This window comes from Prorops nasuta, unplaced genomic scaffold, assembly GCF_024137725.1.
Source record: "Prorops nasuta isolate Cenicafe-Biocafe unplaced genomic scaffold, Cenicafe_Pnas_1.2 PNAS00008, whole genome shotgun sequence".
In the NCBI taxonomy this organism is placed as follows: Eukaryota; Metazoa; Arthropoda; class Insecta; order Hymenoptera; family Bethylidae; genus Prorops; species Prorops nasuta.
Window position 1 is genome coordinate 2,648,442 of NW_027116805.1, and position 27,753 is coordinate 2,676,194.

Here is a 27,753-nt window from a genome sequence, read left to right on the forward strand (position 1 = left end):
TCTATATATAAAGTATGAACATACTACACATTCAAATTTCATCATTTTAGGCAATTATTTGCTAATAAAAGTGCATGTTTAATATTTTACAAAAGTTTAAGATTTGAAAGGCGTGCGCGTGTCAGCCATTTTGCACGAAATAGAAAAAATTATTAGCAAATATAAAAGAAAAACCGGTAAAGCAATTAATAATTAACAACAAAGTAAATGTACTATATCTATCACTTTCTACCCAAACAAAGGTTTAAGGCTTAATAATTATACTTGAAAAAAAGTCTAATTTTTCAAGAGGGGTAATAGGTTTTACCAGTAAGTATAATAAACAGTATTTGTTATGTTTCGTAAAGTATGAATTGACATTGAATATTTGAGAAAACATTTTTCGTTAGGTTTTGCAAAATATATATGCAGATATTAAATTGTACTGTCTGAAAGAACACTGCACAGTTTATCAAATTGTTATCGTTTGACAAGTCTGATGAAGAGAAGGAAGAGAAATTAACCTACATATATATAATACATTTGCTAATTGAGTTTTACCGAAAATTACTAGTCAAAACTACGTAGGTCGCAAGATGAGAAAAAAAATCATTTATTGGTCGTCCGAAAGGAAGAAATTTATAAGAAATGTTCTGAGATTTTAAGAAAGGTTATGTTATAGAGCCTGTTTTTAAGTTTGTATATTTTAATGGGTGACACACACAATCTCTGTATATCCTTGTTTTATAATTAAGCTTAATGATTAAAATGGCTCATGCTCCCTTGCCAAAACTTATTCCAATAAACAGTAATAAAATTTGTCCTAATGACATAAAAAATGGCAATTTGTCAGAAGTAAGTATCTTTGTTATACGATTTCTATCATCTTTGACAGATCAATTCTATAAGAATTTGTTAATCTCATTACTTTTAGGTATTTCGCTCAGAAACAGTTAAAAGACTTCTCAATCAACCAGACATTGTAATAAGAGCAGTAACTTTTGCTGCCAATTCAACTGCGCCTACTGCATCACTTAGTAAAATTCCTAAAGAAGCAAAAACTGCTGGATGTCAGAATGCAGGTATATCAAAGGAATCAGTCTTAACAATCTTACCTGTTAAAAAATTAGGAGATTTGAAAACGGAAGAAGTCAATTTTTTACCATCTAAAACAGAAGGTAATTCTGATGTTAGTCTATCACCTATTAAACGTCAGAAGAAAGAATGCGGTCATGAAGAACCATGTGAGACTATAATCTGTGATGTTGCTGTACAACAATATGTAGATAGTGACGGAACTTCTCCATTATTAGCAGTTAATATAGAGGAACATGAGATAAATGCACCTGTGACAAAGCATTGTGACAATGAGAACTGTGATACTTTAAGCATTGATCACAGTAGATGCCGAAGAGCATCTATAAAATTGTATAGGTTTGATAAAGTGAATGCTTGCGATATTTGTGGCAAAGTTCTAAAAACACGAAAAAGTCGTGTGCGTCATAAGTTTTGTAAACGAAAAAACGAATATAGACACAATGAAACTGATGCAGCACAACTATTAAAAGAGAAAATGAGACAGATCGAGTTGCAGCTTCTAGAGACTGCAAGAACGAGAGGAAACGATTATTCGAATCCAGTAACGGGCTACTATCGGGCCCTGGAAACTTTGAAGAGAAATAGGGAGCTGCTGATCATCCCCCAAAATCCGTTATGTCAATCGCCAATAATTACAACAACCGCAGTGACAAACCCACAACTCAATTTAGAAATTAACCATTCCAAAAGTATAATTGGAAGATTTTTATCGAATATTCCGATAATACAGTCACAGCAAAATACAATAGCTACTGAAAGGTTGGATACTAACATTGACAATCTCAAATTAGAGAAGCCTGCGTTACAACAGGTCGGTAGTAGTTCGATTATGACCTCTCTTCAACATGTTGGACAAAAATCAGTCATCAGAGTTGCAGGGCCGTCCCAGAATAATGAGCAGTCTATAACGATTAATAATTGGATAGTACAGCAGCCTCAGATTTTAACCGGTATCGCGCCGGCTCAACCTAAACCATTCTTAGCGCCTATTCGCATTGTACCGATAACGAATATAATTTCCCAGCCCTCTTTACTTCATCAAGCACAAGGCATTCCAAAGTTTTGTATTATGGCGGACAATACATTATCACAAGTAACAATTGCTCCGCAGCCAGTTCAGCAAACGCCAGTAAAATCTGTCCAACCGGTACAACCGATAAAACCAAAAAACACAGATACAGCGGCTGTCAACGTCGATAAGATACAACAAAATTTAAACGTTTCGTTGAAGAAGCGAACAGTAGGAAGATTGTTAAAAAGAAATCATAAACCAAAGAATTTTAAGTGTACGTATTGTATGAAACGTTTTAGTACTGATTGGTATTTCAAGATGCATGTTGCAATGCACAAAGGAGAAGTTGCATTCTCGTGTAAGCTTTGTAACAAACCATTCAGCAATAGGTATGATATGAAGAAACACATACTGTCCGAGCACGAGGGGGAAACCATTACTTGCGATTTGTGCTGTCATGTATGTTTTTCAATGGAAGATTTTGAAGCTCATGCAAAAATTCATCATCATCCTGCCTACAAATGTATGGACTGCAACCTAAGATTTATCAGTTTGTCAGATTTAAAAAATCACAGAAGAAAACAACACAAGCAAGAAGTTAGTATGGATAGGGACGATAGTGAATCTATGATAATGGATGAAAAAGAGGAACCAATTGACAATGACTTAGTTGAAAATACTAGCAGTATAGGAGAGAAAGACAGTAGCGAGACGAAATCTGATAGAGAAAAATATGCATAATATGGAGTGAGAAAAATGACTTATTTGTGCATATTGTATAAAAAGAATGGTATTAGGGTCTTTTGGTAATATCAAATATTACATAATTTTTATTGTAATAGGTGCTAAAAATTTTTAATGAAAGTTATAATAAAGAGTACTCGCTATAAGAAGAACGTGAAAATATCATAATTTTGATGTACATATTTTTACAAAGCTTAGTAATCAAGCAGCATATAAAAATATTTTGTTATTTAATGAATGTCAAATTTTAACATTATTATAAATTTAATTATTTATAAATATAATTTACATACCAGGTGAACCAGTTACTTATGGTTTAACTTACAGTTGGGTATGTAAAATTTTAAGCAAATAGTTTCTATACCAGTTTTTCATCTAGCCCTTAATAAGGAAGCTATTAAAGATTAAAAATATTTTAATTTGAGACTCCTTACTGGTCTCAGAACTATTCTAGCAAAACTTGTCCCACAGACAAAATTACCAGATTTCTCTTTTAAATAGAAAGCATCAAATTAAGTGACTAACAGTAGTAGTTAATAGCTTCTTCATTAAGGGCTAAATTTACAAAAAGGTATTAGGAATTTTTTTATTATAATCATTTATACTGTCCTAATGTATAAGTTTAACTATAGATAACTAGCTACCTGATATATAATTCAAAGAGTTAAATGAAAAATTGTATAGGTCAATAATTATTATATTATTCATGACAATGCATATTGATTATTAGTTTAATTGTTCACAAGCTAGTGGATATGTTGTTGCTATTTGTATTATATAGTCAAATTGGTTTTATTTGTGTTAAAGTTTATTTACAACAAAAGTTAAAGTTGAACATCGTGAAAATTATCTTACATAAAAAATTATAAGTTAAAGCTTTGAAGGATCACGTTAATGTGGCCTTGTATGATTAATAATAAAACTCCACTGACATATTCTGGTATTTATAGTTCCTTGTGAGGAAATGTTGATACATAATATTATGTGCCTTCTAAATTTGTAACATTCCTTGAAATACACATGTTTTCAGAGTTTTCATAAGCATGAATATAGCTAGCAGTATTGCAGAAAAAATTTACAATACTTCTTAGTGTAAAGAAAATATTAAATTAAATGTTTTAGACAATATTCTTATTACGCACCACACATTTATTCCTTGCGTACATAAAATGATTTAATTATATACAAAGAGTTTATGTGAGTTATATATTATACATATGTAAAATTTTAAATATGCAATTAGAAACTAAAGGTGTAATAAATACAAGACTTCTTATATGAAATTGCTTTTATTTTAAAAATATGAAAAAAACTACAATTATATTCTATCTAACGCCTCTAGCATAATGACACTGTTCCCTCGTATCACCTAAATTAAAAATAAGGCTTAGTTTTTCAAAGACATTGAAGATTAAATTTTATTGTAAAGAGTAACTCACCACCATGCCAATATTATTTTTAGTACCATCTTTGCTTTCCTCCACGCTTTCATCAATCACCATATTCATGAAAGGATCGAATCCTCTTAAAATACCAGTTACATGTCTACCTCCATTCAGTTTGACTATAAAAAAATTATTGGTTCATTTATAAATTATAAAGTTATTTATAAAAAATAACCTTAAATCTACATCACAAAAATAAGCTAAATTTTTTTTACTTACGAGATAACCTTTTGTCCATGTACCTGAAATAATGAAAACAATCAATAATGCAAAATAAGAGATCTAAACTGCGAGAAAATGCTGTTTATAATTACGAAAAAATCTTAATAAAATACTAACTTTTTTAATTCTGGAGGATGTGCTTTGCTCATTTTGACTTTTCTTTGCTATTAATTTACTTTTATTGTCAGGCGTCGAAGTATTAAATGAACTTTCAAAGTACTGAAAGTTGGAACCCACGCCGCGCCGGTTGAATTTTAGGTTAAGCAATTTTAGGCTTGGCCATTGGCCACACGGGAGTCAGCGAGACGCGGGCGGCAATAATGGATGTTGTTCATTGTCTGTCATCCAGAATTGATATCCTATGTAGGCAATGATTAAAATAAGAAATCTACATTATCTACATACATTGCTAGAAAACTTGAAAATATGGTGAATATATATCTTACGAGAAAAACACAGGATTTAGAAAATTTTAAAAAATACAATTGATTTTTTAAACCATAATTTATTTTCTAAAACATCCACTTGTAAAGAAAAACAATCACTCGTAATTTTAGATCATTTTAATCAGTGAAAATACCCTTATAAGCCTAGAGTCCCTAAAGTTTGTACTAGGGACAAAATATAATACACAGGTTTTCAGTATCATTTTCTTAGACTAGGCAATAGTGGATGCATTAGAAGCAATACGCGGCCATAAATCCGCACATTCTTTAGCTACTGGTCCAGTAATTGCAGACCCTTTCATTTCTCCCTTGTTGTTTACAATAACACCAGCATTGTCCTCAAAGTAGAGAAACACCCCATCCTTCCTACGAAAAGGCTTACGTTGTCTTACAACAACTGCAGGCATCACTGAAAAAATATATTATAATTTTTCTTTTGCATCTTATCTTTCGCAACTAAACAGTAGAAAATTGATAACAAATCTATTGCTTATAAAAGAATAATACAAATAAGTTCATCAAACCATACCTTTCTTTCGTAATTCTGGTTTACCCTTTTTAACTGTGGCAACAATCATGTCACCAGAGCCTGCAGCAGGTAGACGATTTAATCTACCTTTTATACCCTGAACCGCAATCACGTACAAGTTCTTTGCTCCTATAACAATACATTAATACATTTTATTATAAATCCTTATGACATTTAGAAAAAACAAAAAAAAAACTAAAAAGAAATATTTTGACAAGTCACAATCCGTTACTATAAATCTTTACTTTTAACAATTTCGAAACTAACAAATAACTATCGGCCATGTGTTAGCTTCAAAACATTATTTATATAGTACAGTGTGTTTTATTTTTACCTGTATTATCAGCGCAATTTATTACTGCGCCAACAGGAAGACCCAGTGAAATCCTGAATTTGGCTCCAGCGGAACCACCACGTCCTAAAAATTTAAGAAAAACTGTTAATATCTTGCTTCATTCATAAAACCGATTCCTGTCTAAAATCCACGACATTTTACTTCGAATACATCGTAAAGCTTAAAGATCGAAAAAAGTAACGTTTTCATCTTTTTAATAGTTTAACATTTATAACATCATTTCTCCACTTTATTTTATACACATTATTAGCTGTCATACCGATGAATTTGGATTTCACTCATTTCAATCAAAAAACTCACCTCTCTTCGACATCTTGGATTCTTTGAAAGGAAAGAGGGGAAAGAATCACCAACAGTAGTAGATGGAAGCATAGCGCATTCTACTGCGCACAATCGACTAAACCATTTTTCATTTCCGTAGCGGGAAAAATATGAAACATCTATAATAAAGTAATAGTGTCTATTTTAAATCTTCATCAATTAATACACGTAGAAATAATGATGAGAAATAAGAATGAAAAGATATATGTGTATATCAGTTATTTAGGTTATTTTAATTTACACTGAATTCCATAAATCTTACCAGACGGTCAGCTGGATATTAGTATGTTCCACTTTACGTTCGCGTTTGTATTTGCTTCACTGGCTAAACCGAATATACAGTTTCCGTGACACATATTATAGCATTAATTTGTTTAGTATGTGTGATGAGCAGACTTACAACTTGAAATAGAACAAATTTGATCGGACTCTATCGGGCCTATGTTTCTGTTTGTATTAGAGAGTACAATAAATATATATATATTTTTAATAATTAGAGAGAGTGGGTATGAGAAGTTTAAATAATAAAACTATAAATGGTTTTAAAATTCTAATGAACAGATGAAACTAATGTTGCTTCTACTTGTTATGTATGTAGAGCAATTATTTTTCAAATAGTTAGAGGCATAATTTATAATAAAACTGATTTTAAATCATATGATTGGTTGAAGTAATTGATATACGCAGATGTAGCACAGATAACTGCATCACATATTTTAATGACTGTGAATTACTAATTATTATGGATCTTCCAGGATGATGAGGAAAAAAAAATATTTGTATAGAAATATTGTTACTAAATACTTATATTTGTATTAAATCATTATTTGTATATTTGTATTTCTGTCAATAAATCACTATTTCACAGCTTCATTTCTCCCGTTTAAACTGAAATATTAACAATATTACAATTCAAGCTTTTGATATCTTTAAAACAACATTGTACCCTACTGCTCTAGAATTGTTTCCTCCATTTGAAAATCTCTTATATTGTACAATGATATACAATGGGCATATTTCGCAAAATTACATAAAAGAATAATATACTATGATGGTCTAGATATAAGTATAAATTGAAATTAGTAAGGTCATTACAAGTCCAGCCAATACCAATTTATAACCATTTTACAACTGTTTGTGTTAATTATCAAGAAAGTACTTTTAACAAAATTTTTTCAGAGTCAAAATACATTTTTAAAGCAACAACAGTTTATAGTGGAATTATTGATAGTTTGTCTCATTATTTTTGTAAAATATGATGTAATGAAAAAAAAAAATTCCAAAATATTTGCTTCTTGAAAACAAAATGCAGTTTTTATCACTTGGGTATAACAAACTACAACAGAAGAAAAAAATAAATAAATTGTTACAATATTTATAGCATTAGAATCATTAGAACAAACTAAGCCATAATCTGTAGAGCTGTTTGCGCTATAATAGCTCAAAGTGGAAGCATTGATAATTTTTTATAATACACGCCATCTACCTTAAATGCAGATGAGTCTTGTTAAATGAAGATTAAAAAATAGTTTAACATTTTTTATATTTCATTTTGTGTGATAAGAAAATAAAACGTGCATTTAGTTCGAGTTAAATGTCTTGGTGACAAAATTTGAATGAGATTCAGCTAATTTGTCCAAGAAAAAGCTTTACAAATTACTATTAAAGAGAAACAAATGTTAAAGGAAAGCATCCGTTTCTCAATAGTTATTTGTTTCTTTTTAATTGTAATTAGCAGTCTCCAATCCAAAAAAATGGTTGAATACCGATTTACAGGTATACATATGATTACACTGGCTTGTGATTTATCAATCTGCATTTTGCATATTAACAAAATCGCCATCCTTCAATGATGATGATTTTTAGTGACTCAAGGCTATAATCTAACTGTTCAACAAATCGCTACACATTACAAAATATTTCATTGTTATGCAAAAGTTGAAAATAGTTTTTTCAAACCACACACCTTTCTCTTTTATCAAAAATGAGAAAATTCATCGAATTAAAAGGAAGCGTCTCAAACGCGTTTATTTTTCAATTTTTGGACGTAAGCTAAAATTCGTTATTAATGTTTTATTTATGGTCGAGTAGTAACTATTTATCAAAGACGAAGCAATCTCGACGAGAGGGAAGTCGAGGACTACTTGATCTCCTCAAGAGAATATTATTTTTCAATAATGCTTTGCTTGTAGTTTAAATTTGCTCTTAAAACAAAGAGCTTCGTGTAGAAATTAAAAATTTACATCTACTGTTAAAATTTATTTATCACAGAATTTTAATTCTGAAATAACTCAAATGAAAATATCTAGATACTATACAAAAGATATTTGCAATTTTTAATATTTTATAATGGTGATTTTATCATTATTAATATTAATTAGCACGCAGGCATATATGTCAGATATAGTGGCAAATATAATCGGCCATTAACACATAAAGCTACCCAAGAAAGCCTTTGTATGCAATAATAAAAGTATCAATTCTTTCTCTCCCAGTCATTACGCTTAGTCTGGCAGATCAGTGTAATTACCGATTAGCAAATCCACAAATTAATCTTTGCATAGTATTAAGTCGTTGGGTGATAAGAGCTAATCAGTGCAGCATCTACAGGCTCCATACATGTAGGGCAAATGAGAGAGCGCAGCAGCCAATCATCAATGCAGACTGCATGGTAACTGTGCATGCAGGGCAAATAACGCACTTTTTCGCCGATCACTAACTCCATCATGCATATGACACACTCTTCTTTTTTGCTGCTGGTATATTGTCGTATTGGTAAATGCTGTATAAGACCCATTCGTTTGGCAATTCGAACTTGTTCTTCTTCTTCATTTAAAGTACTAGGTCCTATGCTGACTCCAACTCCAATTGCCCGACTAATGCTCAAATCTGTGGATTGTAGGTAACGCTCTCTGCTGGTTATTGGAGGATAGTATGATCCTATTGCTTCCTAGAATACATTAAAGATGATGACAATTGCCATGCACAGAAAGAGAATTTTCAGAGAAGACATTTTATTCTCAATGCTCCACACTTACATTATAGGAGATTGATGATCCAAGGGCTTCTTGTAGTGAGCTGGACATGGCAGGATCAGGATTGCTGCTGAGCAAGGTCGTATTGTCCTGTTGACTATTTCCCCGCTGTAGGCAATTTCCCATTTTTTCTTTCTGGCTGGCCTCTTCTTTGTTGATCCCAATTCGAGTGTATCAATTAGAAAATAGCGAACACAGCGTCGTGTAATTTTCCATGCCCAGACCCCATGGTTAGTTTTCTCTCCTCGGGTGGAAATTTAGTCTCAGGATTCCCACCTGAAGATCACGGGTAATCCTTGAAAGAGAACTGCGATGAGAGCTGGCTGGAAAATTTTTGTTATGAGTGTTATGAGTATGACCAGAGCATCTTCTGTCACACCGTTACACAGCTGAGTGGCCACACGCACGTACCAATACAGACACAGATACTGGAGGGGCAGGCACTAACAGACTGGTTAGTCAGTTGAGATAGTGAAAACGCATTTTCACCAAGCTTAACCCAATGTTTTCACGATGGCTCGTACCTTCTGTTTCTCTCGTAATCGAGATTTCCTAGTTTGCCATTGGAAAATACGAAAGCCTCTTCTCCCTACCTACCCCCTATCATAATAACTAAATGCAAAGAAATTTTTCTATCAGGCCTGAGTCTAGGATATCTGAGAAAGCGAGACACGAGAATCTAAATATTCTAAATAATTATCAGAGGCTCTTGAATTAGCACGTACGATTATGTCAAACTCTGTAGTCAAAACCGATTCCAATATGCTATTCTGCTCAATTGCAAGATGATGATGTACTCTATGCATATATATATAAACATATATATATGTATATGTATATATACTTTCTCACGCGGGAAATTTCAAATTACTGAATAATAATTATGTTTAATTATTATTGTTACTTTTATAACGACCATTTATTAAAATGATGAATTTTATTTTCCTCTTTGCAATTTTTATAATTTGAAATATATGTTAATAAAATAATGAACCTGGAATACTTTTCTAATATAAGTAATTTGTATATATTTACCTTTTTTATTTTAATTTATGTAAATGTACTTTTTTTATCATAATATTATATACTTACACATTTACTATAATAGAGTTTTTTGTTTCGAGACAGAAATATATAAATAAATTTATATATTCAATTTATCTTCGTGGATCCTGGATAATCTATAGACTGATTTATAGAAATGGTCAAAATTTATATATTACGATGATAAGGAAGGAACCACTGATTCTGATACTGGTTCTGAGAAAAAAATTTCGATAAATAATCAATTTCTTTTATATATTTGTATTCGAATAATAAATATATTTAAACTAAAAGTAAGCAATTAACGAACATAGAAAATAAGTAAACTTTTTAGAATAGGGATAAAAAAAGCGGATGGAAAACAATAAAAATAATAGAATATTAGGAGAATAGGGCTAAGGAAAACAAAGAAAATAAAAAACAGGAGGGCGAAGAAAGAAGAAAAAGAAAGAAGGTAAATACAAGAAGGGAAAATGAGGAAAATAGAGAAGCAGAGAAATCGGAAGGAGTAAAAATGGAAGGGGTGGATGTTGAAGAAAGAAGAACTATAGAAGAAGAATAAGAAGATGAGAAAGAAGAAGAAGAGATGGACTAACGTATTGGATAGTTCGGAAGGAGTTTTAACTCGGATCTCATGCGGAGCTTATCTTATCGGCTGAGGACCGAGACATTTGACCCCGTACAAACACGAAAAGCACAAAGACCTTTGACACTTGTTGTCCCTCTGGATCCGAGACGGAGCCGATGCCGACGGTGACGATTCTACGTTCATTCGGTTTGCGTGTTCTTTCATGGCAGGAAGCGCTCGTTTAAACTTTACACGACTCGATTTACAGCAGCCAATTGCCGCGATGTCAACTCTCTGATCTGCCGTAGTTACTCGACACCCCAGCAGCAGTTCTCTTATTCTCGTTCAACGTTCTTCGTCCATCTTCAATCTCAGCAACTTCCATACTAATACTTTTTCTCTTCTTCTTTCCTTGTTTACAAAAGGCAGTCTTCCTCTAAAACATTCTTTAACTAGTGACCCTCTACTTCCGGTTTTCCTATAATATTACTGGAAGCTCACTTATAATTCAAAGTCTTTTTTCGACAATTTTTCTTTTACTTAAAAGTGTTCAATTGTGCTGATAAGGATTTTCCTGTCAAATTAAAGCAAAAGGGCCTATTGAAATTTTCTTATTGTTTTTGGGGGTAGCAAGTGATACTCCGTGATTATAGTGAGGATGATGAAAATGGTGATGAAAAAGCAGTAACCTTGATTCTTATTTTTGTGAAAGGGTTACGGCCTGCGATAAAAAAATGGCCGCTTCAGTTTTTCCCTTTCTTGTGGGATTTCTTCTTCTGGTCAGTTTTTGTGCAGGAGGTAAGATAATATTTGATCAATAGTTAGTATAAATCATTAAACTATTAATATCCGGTGTACCTAATTGTATTATTTTTTTTTTATTTAGTTTGTTAATAGAAAGCAGAAAAATTTAGATTTACTGACCCCTTACTTGCATTGGTCGTTTATGATATTATCAATTAGCCTTAATCTTTAAATAAATCTATATATGGTGTTATTTCTAAATTTCTTTCTGCGTATAATTTTCATTCATTTTGATAAAGCACGTGTTCGATATTGAATATACGACTGCTCTCTGTGTCTTCTTTCATACTATCATTCATTATTTCGAGACAAATTTCTTTGCAAGAAACCGTTTCCCAATAATTCAGGAGCATATAACTATATCATCACATTTATCATCTGCGCGTGTTTTCCAATCGGCTTTCTGGGAAGAAATGCGCAGATTAAGCTTTTACTTATCAGCGGAAATAGATTTCCGTAAATAATCCAATGCTAGTAGAATAAGAAAAATGTTCATACGCACGACTATATCAAACCTAATCGTTTTCAATTACCCCCCTCTTTCCATTTTCCTTTTATTTCATGTACAATAAATTACATAGAATCTCATCGAATCAATGACTTTGTAACATTTATCTGAATGTATTCATTTTTTGTATCTTATTATTAAATAAAATCTTCATAAGTATATTATTAAAGATCTGATTAATTTAATTTATTCTTTCATTTTTCTTCACTTTTTATTTATTTTATATCAATATTTCAACAAATTTGTTTTTCTTTATTCCCATCACTTGTTAACTTTCATCATTTTTGCAGAAATTGTAAGAGACCCAAGGTTATGCAGCCGGACAAAGTGCAATGGTGAGTGAAACTTTGTCAAAAACAAACGTGAGCAGGGTTGGCTATACTTAGAGCATAAATACAGATATTCGTATAATTAATGATTAATTACTACAAAAAATTATGTAAAATTAGCATAAAGATTTACAAATATAATTATTTGCGTTAAATTTGATAAAGCAAATAATAAGTTAGCAGTGGTTACAAGCAATCCACCCGTAAAAATTATGAGCTTCTTTCTCTGATAAATTAAAAACAATATTTGAATAGGACATTGATAATAAATAAATTAAAAAGGTAAGATGAGCTAAGAGCAGTAAAATAAAATAAAAACAAATTGCAGTACCAGCCGATCGAAAATTTAAGTACGAGGAGGGTGTGTACTATCGTTACCGTTACTCGGTGGACGTAAGTACGAATCTTGGGGAGGCAAAGGAGGGCCAGGCCCGGAACGAGTCAAACCTCTTCATCGACGGCATTGTGACCTTAAACTTTGGTTCGCCATGCGAGGGTCAAGTTCGTTTCCAGAGGACAAGCATCAGCCAGGACCGATCGAGTTACAATTCGGAATTCCCCGATCGGGCCGGTGCCGAGTTCAAGGCCAATTTGGAGAAATACGTCCTCAGGTTTGGCTACGACGATGGCCAGGTCAACGAACTCTGTCCCGATCCACGAGAACACGTTTGGGCGTTAAACTTGAAACGTGGAGTTCTCTCGATGCTACAGAACACCATGAGGAGATTCGACGTGGACCATCGAGACGATGAACTGGATGTTAATGGTATCTGCGAGACCACTTACCGGCTCCAAGAAGCCAGAAAGACCAGCCTCATACTCAAAAAAACTAAAAACCTTGCCGGATGTAACTTTGCTGCCAAACATCTTTCCGTTATTCAATCCGTACCTTACAAGTTAGCTCAATAATCATTTTGATTTTTCTCTCTCCAATTTCGATCATTTTTAAACGAAAAAATTTTCTTTAGGAGTCCACGTTCGAGTTCGAGAATAGCAAATCAGCCATTGTTAAAGTCCAATAGCGAATGCGAGATTACGATAGACCACAATGTGTACGAGAAAGTGGTATGCAAGGATTCTCATTTATTGCAACCATTCTCCAATGGGGAGAAGGCAGGTGTACGGACAGAATCAACAGCGACCTTGGAACTCATAGAGGAGTCGGAGTACCCTCTCGAGGACGACGATTACAACAGTAGTGAGGAGGAGAATCACGAGGGGGATCAACGTGGATTCAAGTTCCTCGACAATGTTGGCAACCGTAAACGCAGCTCCTTACTGTATGACCACTCCAAGACACCCAGGACTATGCACGGTGAACTCAGGACTTCTCGTGACCTTCTCAAGGTCATGTGTAAGCTCGCAGCCAACTCCGACGAGATCCAGCAGAAATTCTCCGAAACTTTCACTGCCTTTATACACTCAGCGCGACTCCTTGATTATCCTTCCTTATCCCAACTTTTTGCTAGAGCCAATGGAATCTGCCCTAGTGGGAAGTGAGTATTTACGTATCATTTGGTTTTGATAATGTCTTTAAATTCGAAGAAAAATTACTTAATAATTGTGTTTTTTCTTACATCTTAAGATTCTATTTTTTTTTACTTTTTTTTTTAATTGTAAATTTATTTATTCGTTGTTTTAAAAGATTAATTACTCTAGTTTTCTTATTATTTAAGATTTGTTTTGTCTTTGCAGGAAGCATATAATGAGTGCACTGCCATTCATGGGCAGCAACCCAGCAGTGAACGTAATGAAAGATTTGATATTAAAGAAATTGGTTGATAAATCCATCATCGAAAAATGGGTGACCACATTTGCTCTGATCCCGCGTCCAGATCTAAATACCATAAAAACATTGGCACCGTTGTTGGATCTCCAGCATGAAATTCCAGAAGTTCAATTCTCGCTAAGCTATGCTGCAGTTATTCATGCTTATTGCAGTAATCATGATGTAGCTTGTGCGAATATCGAGCCAATCTCTAAATTCTTATCACAACTTGAGACGGAAATTTCTAAGGGATGTTCTCCAAGGCCACACTCAGACGATGAAAAAACAAATGTAAAGATTATCCTTTAAAAAAGTTCATCTATATTTTCAGCTTCAGTCAATTATAAGACATTAACGTATAGTAATTAAATTAAACTTTAATTCATTCGGATATACCTGATATTATGTGTGATTTTTAAAAATTTTGTTTATAAACTGTAGACACTTATTGCACTGAAAGCAACGGGAAATATGGGTTTGGAGACGAAGTCTTTATTATCCAAGCTGAAGAGCTGCATAGATGATGAGGGTGCGTTCTTACCAATGGAGATGCGAGTTGCAGCTATAGACGCCCATAGGAGACTGCCATCTTGCGAAAGAACACGGGATGAAGTGTTTTCGAAGATTTATAGAAATTTCACTTTAGACTCGGAGTTAAGAATCGCCTCTTATCTACAAGTGATGCATTGTCCTGATTACAATATAATTAAAACTATCAAAGCTACCCTTCGTAATGAGGAAGTTAATCAAGGTAAGAGGGGACCAATTATTTATCATTATCTCTTGGTATATAGTCGAATCATTATTAAATTCAATAAATATTCATTCAGTTTTTACTGTAATTAATTAATAATCTTTGTTCCCTTCTAATAAGTTTTATATTAAAATTTCATTTTGTTGTTTTTCAATTAATCCGGTTAAATATATCCTTTGGTTAATATTTAAACATGTATAAAACCCTAAATATTTTGATTTCAGTGGGATCGTTCGTATGGAGTCACTTGACCAACTTGTATAGTTCAGCTTCTCCTACCAGAGTAGAAATTCAAAGTTTATTAACAGATAGGGACATTGGCTTGAAATTTAACAACGATATAAGAAAATTCTCGAGAAATTACGACAGCAGCTTTTTTTCGGAAGAATACAATTTTGGCGCAAATTCTCAGACCAATTTAATCTTCTCGCAGAAATCTTATATTCCAAGGACGGTTAACCTGAACGTGACCATTGACCTCTTTGGGGAATCCGTGAATCTCTTTGAAGTATCTACAAGATTGGAAGGCATTGAATTCTATGCTGAAAATTTGTTTGGACCGGAAGGACCATACAGCAACGAGAAGGTGTCGAATCATTTCAAGGCATTCATGAGAAACTTCAGGGCAGCTCCTGAAGAGGACGAGGATTACTGGAAGAGTGTGAAAAAATTGCCTAATGTTATCGACAATAATTTTGACAACCCACAGATCAGTCTTAGCTATAAGGTACATGATATGAATCTAGATCAATTTCCAGTTAAAATAAAATGTCCTGAAAAAATGAATCAAGAATCATTCTAAATTTGCAGATATTTGGAAACGAATTAAAATACACGACGTTCAGCGGCGATGAAGAAATTAGAGCAGCCTTAGCTACTTTGAATCCGTTGACAAAAATCAAACAGATCCTTTCGGGTCAGGAAGTCCATTATGAAAATTCTATAATGTTCGCTGATTCCAGTTATGTGGTACCAATGACATCAGGACTCCCAGTCCGACTGGACGTAGCGGGCTCAGCCGCATACAATTTTAAATTATCAGGCTGGCTGGACACCAATCGTTTTTCAACTTTAAGAGAAATTGAAGTTTTTGCTAAAATTATACCGAGGTATTTTTCGTTGTTAGATAAGGAAATCATAGAAATAGAATAATTTGATCAAACATGGATTGAACTTCTTGCAGTATTAGTGTGGACATAGTCAGCAGTATGACGGTTGATGCTTTCTACAAGAGCGCAGGAATAAAACTGCGTGGAAATGTGTACTCTTCAAGTTCTGTTCAAGTAGAGCTGAAGGTGAGCGGAGCACGTTTGGTTCAGTTGAGCTTAACGATACCCAATCACAAGATGGAAGTATTCTCGGTCATGACTGACATAGTGATGACCAGCGTCAATGGGGCGGAAATAGAGGAGAGGCCGATAGGAGTTTTGGTAACAGAACAACATCCGAGAGAAGCTAAGAGATTAGTGACTTCCGGTGCAATAATCAGTAACACAACTTGCACCTGGGCTGCCCTTGATAGACTGATAGGATTGAAAATGTGCACAGAGTATCAATTTCCAAACGTAACTAACGATCCTAGTTCCTCCTACTTTATCTTGAAAGGTCCGACCCTGTTCAAGGTTTCCCTCATAAAAGCTGATCCAACTGCGACGAATTATCTGCTCCAATACAGATGGGATAGGACCGTGGACAAAAGTGCTTTGAGAATAGCATTCGATACCCCAGGATCCCACGTGAACAGGGAATTAAGTGGCAGCATATCGTTCGATGCTAAAACCCACAATGTCTCCATTCTGTTGCATTCCGCCGGGAACTCATTGGTTGCTAAAGGAACTTACAAAAGCACCGATGACGAGACTTTTATAGACGTTGGATTCGACATCAATGGAACTAAACACTTGGACGCCAGTATAGGATATTCAAGGAAGCAGTTTAGCTATGGCTACATTTATTACCCAAAATTGCATTTAACTATAAACAGCGAGAGAGTTGCAGCCATTACTGGTACTGTCAAGAATGGAGAGAAGAACAATGTCTCTCAATGTGACATTGACCTGACTTTCCAGACTAAAAGGGTATGGAGCAAGCTCATCGGTTATATCGTCAAGAGAAACACCAGTATATCTGGTGACTTTCAATTGAATTACCAACTGCAGAAAATGCCTAGAAAAGAAACGCTTCACCTTGAAGTGTCCTTGACCAATAGATCCTCGAAAACCTTGAGTCACAAAGCAGCCGAGTTGAAACTACACTCTACAGCCTATCCACAGTTGAACACTGTCATCAATGCTTGGTACCAACAAGCACTGGGACATTTGGAGCTCCACGTTGAGGTGAACTCGAGCCCTTATCTGAAGGACAACAGGCACACGTTGGTTGCCCAACTGGTTCTCTCCTATTCAAAGGTATACTTCCAAAATGAAGGTACCAAAGTCAGTCTCCTCTTCGCCATCACGAAGCCCATTCAAAATCTGGACATCAAGGTTGGGGTGAATCACTACGCTGTGGGACCAGAGTCCAAGAGTAGTTTGCTGATTGGTTACGCGCCAGGTTCGTAGAAAATTGCTTCTTATCCAATCAGATGATTGATTAACGAAAATTCTTAATTGTTTACTTGTATCAATAGGAAAAGAGATAAGTCTGATGGTGAGCACTTTGATACCACGAGGAACAATGTTCGCTCTCGAAGGTCACGCAAACTTGACAATACCAAACTTCAATTCTTTGCTGATAGACGCAAGAATAACGGAAAAGTCCACTAGATTCTACGACCTATACTTCGCAGGCACTTGGTTTAGCGGTCACAATATAACAGCTCGTGGAACCTATTTGGACAAGTCTACGGCGGTTGTCACGAATCACAACTTAAAGCTGATACTAAAATCACCGAGCTTCGTTCAGGATGTACTGGTGGCCTTGAGACTCGAGAAAGGTCCGAATGATTTCGAGACCAGTTTGCAAGTGGAGCAGGTTGATCTTCAGAAACACGCATTGATTGTACGTTATCGTTTGAGTGAGCCAACAGCGGAGCGCCCCGAGACGAAGCTGATGGGCTACGTGGAGGGTAGGTACAAGAAGCATGTGTATTCTGTTCTTGCCAATATTGACCTTGAACGTCAAGCGGAGCTGCAATTACATTTGGACAATTGGCGAGATGTACATTTGACTCTGACTGGAATAAGAGAAGAGAACAAAAAAGAATTCGGAGTAGAAGTGAAGTGGGACGCTAACAGGGATCCGACCTTGAAAATCGCCTCTTATCTCCGAATCAACAAGGACGTCTCTCCCGATGTTAAAACGTATGGATCTGTTTTAACCTTCACTTATCCTGGACGCTTGATCAATGGATCCTGCTATTTCTCCATCTTGCAACCTTATCAATACGTAGTTGAGGCTTTATTAGACTGGCACCCGGAAAAGCAGATCAAATTTAATACCGTCTTTGATTACGATGTAGAGTCCGAGAGGAAGCTGTTGAAGGTGGGATCACGACTCTTAACCCCGTTCGAACAGTGGAAGGAAACTGGTTTCAGCTTAAGGTTGGTTATCCAAATTTTTTAAAATTACAAGTCAATATTCAATATACACACAATTAAAATATTAAATTTGATACTTAATATTTCTGTGTTGTAATAAAATGATATATTGATCTTTATTGAATAGGAATATATATTTTTTTAAACGAATATAATATATTTAGGTACACGCAAACGGAAAATTCCTTAGAAGCGGTGGGTGGTGCAAATTGGAAGGACTCTCAGTACTTAAAAGGTGATTTTTACGGGAAAATAGCGGAAAGTGACAGGGTGCGCGAATGGTCGGTAAACACAGGGTTGACCAGCACACTTCACGCTGTAGGTCACATGACCGTGAATGGAACGTACAAATTAGAAGATTCGAAAAATGCGGACGCAAAGGTCTTGATAAAGTATTTCCCAGATAAAGTGATAGATGTGAGGAGTACTTGGCACCTTAATAAAGAACCGGATAGTGTCTTCGACATAACAGGTACTTTGCATTTGGAATCTCCGGTAGTATATTATAGAAATGGTGATATGAAGTGTCAATTGCGTATTTTGCCCGATTGGAGATTTAACGGAGCTGCTTATCTAGAGCTGGAGAACAGAAAATATACAGCTAGTCTTCTTGGTGATCTTGCTAAGCTAAAAGAGTCAATGGTACAGCTGAACCTAACAACTCCAATAGAAAAATATACGTATATTCGAAGTAGATTCGGGCTATCTGAAACTAATCGTAACGTGGTTGCTGAAGTGGTCACTCCATCAGCTCAATTGGGCTTCGAGATTTTGCTTCAGATGTTCACAGCTACCCATGACTGCAATATCAAATTGTTCCTCGCTACACCTATGGATATTCTTCAAAGATCCTTGCTTGTGGCAAAACTTAGCAAGCAGGAGGCGGACTTCAGAATAGCCTATAACGATATGACCATCGGTTTTCAGGGTGTTTGGCACTTCAGTAATATCACGGACTTCCATCATAGTTACATCATCTTTACTCCGTTGACTGGCCTTGAAGAAACCGGAGTGATAGCTAAACTAATAGTCACAAGGTTACAACCTATCAGCTTGTTGGATGTGGAAACTGAGTTTTCTGTCAGGTTAGGTGATTCCAAGTTTGGTTTGAAGGCTGGGGGAGCACCTAAACCTCCACCGGTTCGAATAGAAGTCGAAGACCCTGAGGTCGAAGAGAAGAAAGTGGAAAAGAAGGAAAAAGATATAAACGAAGAAGAGGAAGAAGACGAAGATGACGATGAGGAGGAAGATGAGGTGCCCATTTACTGGAGAGGACAAATCGAGATTTTTCCTTTATTATTCGAGCCAATTGTTGGAGAACTAGACATTGATACCGAGAGCAACCATTGGTACAAGGCTACTAGTGCCCTTCATCTTCTGGGTAACTGGAAAATAACCTTGGAGGACAGGTTAAAATTCAACTTAATCGACATGCAAAACGAGTTAAATATTCATACTCCATTCAGTATATCTGATATCACCTCATCTTATGCCTTCAATATTGATTTTCCCGAATCCATAATCCTCGCTAAGTTTGACTTTAACTTAGAGAAGAATGGTATTTGGTTCGAGAACGGATACTTTCTTAGCGGTGGGACTAAGTGGGACGACGAGGATGGCTCCAAGACCCACACAATTGTTTTCAATGTCAAAACTTCTCTCGAATTTCTCAAGTTTATGAACACCACTACTATCATACATATTGATGAAAATCTACAAAAGTCCAGCTTCCAGCTGACAACAGATCAATGCAAGGCGAACCTTTTCAGTTCCTGGGAAGCAGAAGAGAATTTCCTGGACACCACTTTGTCGGCTGAAATCAATAGTCCCGAGTTGAGGATCCCGAAGATCACACTCATGGCCAAGAAAGACTTTACCGATAAAGAAAGACAACTGAATTTCAGTTTTTCAGTAGCACATCCAGTCAATGTCACTTCCATGTTCCAGGCAACTTGGTTAGTAACCAAGGAGAACCTCAAGGGATCTTTGAAACTAAATACTTGGCTAGAACCATTAAAGAACATCGGATTGAATGGCGTGTACGTCAACAATGAAGATGCCAAACAACTCAACTTGTCCTTCAGCCATCATCAGAATGAAGAATACAAAATTTCTGGCAACCGTACTAAAGATGGCCTACATGCCGATATATATACGCCGATTGAGTCACAGGAGCATTTCCAGTTTAAAGGAGATTTGAACAAGGTTACAAATGCTCTTTTCGAGGTTAATGGTGATTTAACTAACATGAAGACCCTTAAAATTTACAACGTGATTTGCAAAGTCACATTAGACGGTTCAGATATATCTAGTGTAGAGACCAGTATCATCCCTAACCATGGAACCGAGAAGGAAAAATTGACCTTGAAGCTTGATAGAAAAAAATTTGGTGGGGACCTTGCCATTGAGGGTCCAATGGTCAATGGTGTCATGAGTGTACAATATCAAAATGCTATTAATTGGAACGTTCGAACAAAGGTCGAGACCAAAATGAACTTGGATGATAAAATCAAAGAAAAGTATTTGCTAAACATTTATATGAACATGCAAGTGAATGGTAATGCCTCTTTATACCTCAATGCGGAAACACCATGGCCAAATATAAAAGTTGCAACTTTGAATGGAAACGCACTGATAGGGAAGAATATGGGAGAAATCAAGCTGACCAACAAATTGAATTATGATATTGCTCACTTGACCTTGGCATGGAAAATGCTTGTTTATCTGGATATGTTCGGCAGGATAGCTGGAGGCTATGACATCGGAAATTACGGTTCTAAGGAATTGGACGTCCAGGCTTTCTATAAGAGCCCAGAAAAATCCCTCAAACATTTAAATATAGGATTCGACGTTGATATTGATAAAGAGAACTGGAAATTTGGAGTGAATGCCACTACAAACAGTAAAAGAGAATTGAATAAGGATCTTAATATCGTGGTACTTGCCAGATTACCACCACCCACCAATGATCATCATACGATGGCTCTTAGATACCAGGTGGAAAATTCGTTCCAGGATTTCGATTATGCTGTGGAATATTCGACCCTAAAAACTAAAACTAATTATTCGTCAGATGGATCGGTTTGTATATAATAACTTTTTATTTAATTGAATTTAAGCAATTTATTTTCTTCATACTTTCAATATAAACTTATATCTACAGCTTAGCATGAAACCAAGAAACATAGACGGTCATCTTCATGCTATCTGGGGACCACGCAAAGAATTAACAAACACGTTCAATGTAACATTTGACAAGAAGCAATTAGATCTTGAGTACATAGTGTCTTTTCCTAAAGTTATGGACAAAAAGACAGCTACTGTTTTATTCAGTTATGATGGAAGGGACAACAATAAAAATTTGATCAACGCTGATATATTTTATCCAGAGAAACATTCTATTGGAACTGCTAGAATATCCTATGAAAGTATTATCAATGTAAATGGAACAGTCAACACTACTGTACCTGTGTTCAATCTCACTTATGTTGGTTGCAGCTTTATAGTAAGGACAACCTTGTAAGTACTTTAAAAAGAAAAATCTGCTAAAGATGATTAATCAAAAACCGATGGATATATTTTTTTTCAGGAAGCAAAACAGAAGATTCCTTGAAGTATTTTGGCCCAACAATACAGCTTTAATAAACTCTGACTACATCTATCATAGTGAGAGATTGGATTCAAATTTGGATGGCGTCTTCCTGATAGAAGTGCCTTTGAACACTCGCCACGTAGGAGATCTAAAGTATGGGTACAAGAAGACTCCTCTGCTGACCTCAGGATATTCTTTGTTGAGTTACAACGGTCAGAAAATAGTGGATGGAAAATACAATGCGAAGAGCGAATCGAGAGCAGGATTTGAGAAGGACAGCATTAAGATAACAGTGGAGAACGTTTTAAAACCAATCGGTATTGATTACACCAATCAATATGAATACAGTGGAGGAAACGAAGGTACTAATTACCCAACTACTGAGTTCAAGCGTGTCTTTGTGTATCAATTGGGCAATGTGACAGCATTTAACGTTGCTGGAGAATCTAAAATAAAAACCACTCACACCGGTCAAGAGATTTATCTCAAAGCTATTCATTCGAATAGAACCATTCAACTGAAAACGAACTATGAAGTTCTCTCAGGTGAATTCGATCAGAATACCTGGCTAAGTTTAGCAGATGATGCTTGGATATCGTATCATATTAATATTTTGAACAAGACCACGGAAGAAGTTGACAATCAATTTTTGATAGCCAGTATTGCTTACCCCAGAAGAAACTTCACTTTTAATGGTTCCTATAGATTTACCAGCCAAGAGCTAAATTCGGAAGGACAATTAATATGGGATCAGGATAAGGAGCTGAAGAGAATACTTGGGGCCGAATTCAACTGTAAATCTAGTCTTACCAAGGACAATCTGCTTCATCAAGAAGCAGTGTTGATGTTAAAGCATCCAACTTTTGCCAAAAATGTCACTGCCAAAGGGCGTTTCTTCAAAAATGATCTCAGGGACCTTTTCAATGCTGATTTTGTTGTCGATTATTCCAATAATCCTGATAAGCTCTTCCAGTTATCTACCCTTCTTAGAGATGAGACAGTAGACACAGCTGACACAAAATACAGCTACCATATCACAGGAAAACACCCCAAAACCAAGTTTAATCTTGAAATTGATGGATTCCTACAGAAGCAAAGAGACAAGCAAAGTTTTTCAACTTTGCTAGTCGAACTGAAAAGTAAAGGAAAATATAAACGAACTTTCTTACCTGAAGAAATCGGACAAGTCAATGCAAAAGTAGATGTCCTGCAAAAGGAAATCATTCTTCATCGTGAGAGCAAAGAACTCTTGAAGTATTTCCATGTTAGATATTATCCAACATATCCGCAATACGTTGTTAATGGAAGTGTTATTAATACACCTAGTCTCAATGCTACTGGTCATTTCTTCTTTGATCCGAAAGACAAATTCACGTGGATGATGGTTAATTATACTCCTGGTAAGTTGAATAGTTGTTTAAACTTTTAATTTATATAATAGTTGCTTATATTATTCGCTGTACAATTTGATTACAGACGCTATTGAAAGTTTAAGAATGTACGGAAAAATACCAGATGCCAGAAACGCAGTTTTCGATATCTGGAGGACCTACGATAATGATCTGACAGTTTCGGATGTTTCTTTCTATCTGAAATTGAATCATTCTAGACTGGTAACATCCACCTTACGCTGGAGACCAGATCTCAAAACAGATATAATGGTAATATTATCGAGCTGTAATTGTTCATATCGATGATCAAATATTTTTATTGATTTAATTAATTTATAGAATAGCATAAAAGGAACAATAACACAATTGTACGAAGGAACCAACAGGGACATTGATTATTGGAAGCAATACATTAAGAGTGAAACAGTCAGTATAATTAGCGATGTTTGGGAGGATTCTCAAGATGAGTTATATCAATTTGTTGATGACTGGAAGTAAGTTGATTACTTAATGATCTATTGAGTCTAAATATTGATATCGATTTTGCATCTCTTTCATTTATATTTTAGTAATCTGAAAGGATTGGAGAAAGATTTTGACGATCTCCGAGTATACCTGAATGATTCCTACAATGCAAACGACTTTTACATAAAAGACATAGTTGGTTTTGGTTTATACGTCATAGATGAACTGTCTTTACGTCACCATATACAGTCTTTGCCTAACATCCTGAATGAAATCTGGGAGATAATGGGCGAATCAGGCGAGGCAATTCGCCAGTCATTAATCTGGGCCATTAAGGCAATAAAGAGTGGATTCCAGAAGATTTCGGAAATCGTTTCAGCTGTATTACGAGGAGACTCCATAGCGCAAGTGGCAGAAATCATAGAAAAGATAGTAGAGAAATATGATCTTCTGATAAAAGATCTTCACGTGTCCTTTATCAAATACATTGAAAACTTGTGGAACAAAACATGGGCTAACATTTCTCAGCAGTGGTACAAGTTTCTTAAGTTGGTCGAACCGATATTTATCAGGCTCTTACATTATTTAGAAGCTGTGGTCTGGAAGGCCAGTAAAGAGATTGTAGACTTCCTCTATGACAGAAGAAATGAGATTATGACGTCACCGTATTTCGATAGATTCACCAATTTTACTCATGACATAGATAGGTTCTACAAGGACATCAAAGCAAACGATATAGTGACCAATGTTCAAAAGTATTCCAATTTGTTGATACAGTTTTTGAAGGAGCGTTACTTCACGTTTGTTCCATTTGGCAAAGAACTCAAGGACATCGTTGAGGAGATCATTTCGGAGTTGAAGGAGCTGAAGAAACTTCCATCCATTCACTATGCATTGGACAAGATGAATATTGTGTATGATAGAGCTTACTATTTCTATGAATACTTTGGGATCCAGGCGAAGATCGAGGGGGCAGTAAGACTCGTCCATTCAAAATTGATGGACATTAGTCAATCGGCTTTACAGGCTGAAAGTAGATACAGAGAAGCCAAAACGAAATTTATTTTCGATCCTCATCAGGGTCTGATGTGTCTCGAGCAAAAGCTACCAATGTCTTGGCATGCCTTCAATCAAACTCCAGAATTCCAAGAGATCCCTGAATACAGGGCGATTTCTGATATGGGGAACTTCTTTGTCACGTCAAATACCACTTTTTGGAGCCTGTATTATCAATATAAACCCTATACGGAACCTTCTAATTGGTTGCCGCCATTCAAAGGTAATATTTCTTCAATTTTAAATCAATTTTAAAATACTTACCATATTATTTATTTTCCGAATTTATGTGCATAGATTCTTACATATTTTTTTTATACTAATTTAACATTGTATTCATTTGTTTCATTAGCTCAAGCAATGATAATTGGTTCTCAACATTTTACCACATTCGATGGTCGTCATTTTGATTTTGCTGGAACATGCAGCTATTTATTAGCCCGTGACTTTGTACACGATACTTTTGCAATTTTGCTTAAGTATAACAAAGACTCAGCAAACATTACTCATAAAATTATTGTACTGATCGCAGACAAAGCCTTGGAACTCGACGTATTTAATGATGTAAGTAAAATTTCCATAGAAAATCATTACTTCATCTCCTAAATTTTAAATGTGCAAATTTTTTATTTTAAAAACAAATTGTTTGTGAAAATAAAACTTATGAAAAGAGCAAATTTTCAGACGGTCAGACTAATCTCGAGTCGCCACGAAGCAACGACGAACCTTCAGTTGCCCTTGCAGCTGGCGAACAATACAATTTACGTTTACCAGAAGGAGAATGTAGTAACTATTGAAAGGAAAACTAGGCAGTTCCGTTTGGAGTGCAATTTAAAATATGATTTGTGTACTCTGGAGCTATCAGGCTGGTATTTCGGAAAGACCGCAGGTCTTCTTGGCACTATGAACAACGAAGAGCAAGACGACACTTTATCTTCGAAGGGAGTCATTGCTGAGGACATTGAGAAATTCAGCCAATCCTGGGCGGTCAACGATGAGAAGTGCGAAATATTGACCAAACCGCCGGTAACAGCAACGGATGAAATATCCAAAAACAATTCCATGTTCTGCGAGGAGTTCTTCGTCAACAAGAGCTCAGAGTTTAGTTCTTGCTTCAGGGTCATTGACCCCTCTGTGTATGCAAAGCTGTGCAAAAGTAATCCCGAAGACTCGTGCAAGGCTGCCGTTTCCTACATTCAGGCGTGTTTGTTCCGTGACACCTACTTGAGGATTCCGGACAAATGTACGAGCTGCATGATGATGGATGGTTCCAAGGTCGCTGAAGGTGAGTTTCGAAAACTGGAAGGTCAATCGGTGCCAAAATCTGCCGACGTCGTATTCATCGTTGAGGCAAAAGAATGCAACACGGACATTAAGCAAAACAGGAGCATCGAACAATTAGTTACCCAATTGAATAAAGAGTTGAGGGATCAACAACTAACGGAAATTCGATGGTCCCTTGTGACCTTCGGTGGTGACGGAGTCTATGACCTTCCAAGGAGCGTCATCCTCGATAGCGAGATATTTACAAAGAATCCCATCAGATTCGTCGATTACTTCCAACAGATTCCTGTGGGCAATGGTAACCAGGATATCTTTGCTGCCATTGGATTTGCCTCGCAGCTCATATTCAGACCTGGTGTGTCCAAGACTTTTATCCTTTTGCCTTGCTCCCACTGCGAGCCGGAGAATCAAACTGTAAGTACTTCTTTTTTCACGCATAGTGCTGTAGAACGTTATAAAAAAATGGAATAATTGTTGTAATATAAATTAAGTTAATTACAAACTTACAATACAAGAAATAAATTGTTTTAGTTGGATTATTCAGTACTTCATCAAGTCTTACTGGAACATGATGTAACTTTGCACATTTTAATGGATGGGGACTTCCAATTTGAGAAAGAGAGAATGAATAAAATACTGTTTGGCTTGGATGCCTCCAAGTCTTATACGAAAAAAGATGCCAGGGCTTTGGTAGGGGACGTGGAACTCAGGAGACAGGTAAAATTGTCCAAGAGTGCCTTGGGCTATTGTACTCCATTGTCCTTGGAGAGCAACGGTACAATCTTCAGTGGAAGCAAACTGAGATTTGAAAAAGCAGCTTCTATTAAAAAATTCGCCAGTGTATTCTCGAAAAGGGTGGCTCTAACTGCCCAGCCTAACCCATGTCAACGCTGCGAGTGTATTGCTGATAACAATGGTGCTACTTCAATGGAGTGTATTCCTTGTATTTATCCGACACCTGTTATTGTGGATTATATCAGTGTAAGTATGAAAGATGAATCTATTTTGAAATTAACGAACAATGAAAGTTACATTTGTAAACTCACTTGCTCGAGTGTTTTATTTTTAACTTGTTTTGAAATAGGAAACTTTCAACGAAACTATATCACTGTTTCAACCTCTGGACGCAGATGGACATTTTCTTGAACATCCCTAGTCGGATTCTGGTCACAGTTTAGTGGCAGGCTGCAGACAGAACATGAGCAGATTCCAACTTTGTCTACATTATCTATCACGGAAAATATGGATTTCCGGTCTGCAATGCAGAGACTTTCTAAAGATTGTCCGCAGATTATACGAAGATTCTGTAGGAATTTTACAGATCCAAAAAATGTCAATGATTTTAAAAAGACACGGTCGTGGTAAAATTTATTTAATTCTTTTTCTTTTTCATATTCAACTTGACGTATATAATACTGTTTTAAATAGTATGGATTAAAACCTTCGGAGATTTTAGTCTTTCGAC

The 27,753-nt window shown here is 35.5% G+C and overlaps 5 protein-coding genes across 8 annotated transcripts; 2 read left to right on the forward strand and 3 right to left on the reverse strand.

Annotated features, from left to right (window-relative positions):
- The first annotated feature begins 65 nt into the window (after positions 1-65).
- On the forward strand, positions 66-3,768 carry LOC136775891 (uncharacterized). Its single transcript, XM_066731071.1, has 3 exons — positions 66-309; positions 390-834; positions 914-3,768. The coding sequence occupies exons 2-3, from the start codon at positions 739-741 to the stop codon at positions 2,828-2,830; spliced, it is 2,013 nt and encodes a 670-aa protein (XP_066587168.1). The 5' UTR covers positions 66-309; positions 390-738; the 3' UTR covers positions 2,831-3,768.
- A 150-nt stretch (positions 3,769-3,918) lies between these two features.
- On the reverse strand, positions 3,919-4,837 carry SNRPG (small nuclear ribonucleoprotein G). Its single transcript, XM_066731077.1, has 4 exons — positions 4,618-4,837; positions 4,498-4,520; positions 4,273-4,397; positions 3,919-4,202 (listed from the first exon to the last, which is right to left on the reverse strand). The coding sequence occupies exons 1-4, from the start codon at positions 4,647-4,649 to the stop codon at positions 4,152-4,154; spliced, it is 231 nt and encodes a 76-aa protein (XP_066587174.1). The 5' UTR covers positions 4,650-4,837; the 3' UTR covers positions 3,919-4,151.
- A 148-nt stretch (positions 4,838-4,985) lies between these two features.
- On the reverse strand, positions 4,986-6,197 carry RpL23 (ribosomal protein L23). Its single transcript, XM_066731076.1, has 4 exons — positions 6,131-6,197; positions 5,810-5,893; positions 5,476-5,604; positions 4,986-5,355 (listed from the first exon to the last, which is right to left on the reverse strand). Exons 1-4 carry the CDS (start codon positions 6,141-6,143, stop codon positions 5,159-5,161), a joined length of 423 nt encoding a protein of 140 aa, XP_066587173.1. The 5' UTR covers positions 6,144-6,197; the 3' UTR covers positions 4,986-5,158.
- Positions 6,198-6,276: 79 nt separating this feature from the next.
- LOC136775892 (E3 ubiquitin-protein ligase RNF181-like) lies at positions 6,277-9,939 on the reverse strand. 4 transcript variants are annotated; one of them, XM_066731075.1, is made up of 3 exons: positions 9,598-9,939; positions 9,190-9,481; positions 6,277-9,101 (listed from the first exon to the last, which is right to left on the reverse strand). In XM_066731075.1, exons 2-3 carry the CDS (start codon positions 9,310-9,312, stop codon positions 8,718-8,720), a joined length of 507 nt encoding a protein of 168 aa, XP_066587172.1. In that variant the 5' UTR covers positions 9,313-9,481; positions 9,598-9,939; the 3' UTR covers positions 6,277-8,717. The 4 variants fall into 4 exon arrangements, with proteins under 4 accessions (XP_066587172.1, XP_066587170.1, XP_066587171.1 ...); XM_066731073.1 differs by having other exon boundaries at positions 9,190-9,509; XM_066731074.1 differs by having other exon boundaries at positions 9,190-9,505; positions 9,566-9,939.
- A 663-nt stretch (positions 9,940-10,602) lies between these two features.
- Apoltp (Apolipoprotein lipid transfer particle) lies at positions 10,603-27,512 on the forward strand. Its single transcript, XM_066730051.1, has 20 exons — positions 10,603-11,596; positions 12,401-12,445; positions 12,768-13,335; positions 13,408-13,935; positions 14,135-14,498; positions 14,649-14,958; positions 15,186-15,688; positions 15,772-16,070; positions 16,145-17,514; positions 17,591-18,503; positions 18,665-21,581; positions 21,664-22,019; positions 22,090-23,492; positions 23,569-23,753; positions 23,823-23,977; positions 24,053-25,227; positions 25,357-25,568; positions 25,689-26,702; positions 26,820-27,269; positions 27,373-27,512. The coding sequence occupies exons 1-20, from the start codon at positions 11,533-11,535 to the stop codon at positions 27,442-27,444; spliced, it is 12,903 nt and encodes a 4,300-aa protein (XP_066586148.1). The 5' UTR covers positions 10,603-11,532; the 3' UTR covers positions 27,445-27,512.
- Positions 27,513-27,753: the final 241 nt, after the last annotated feature.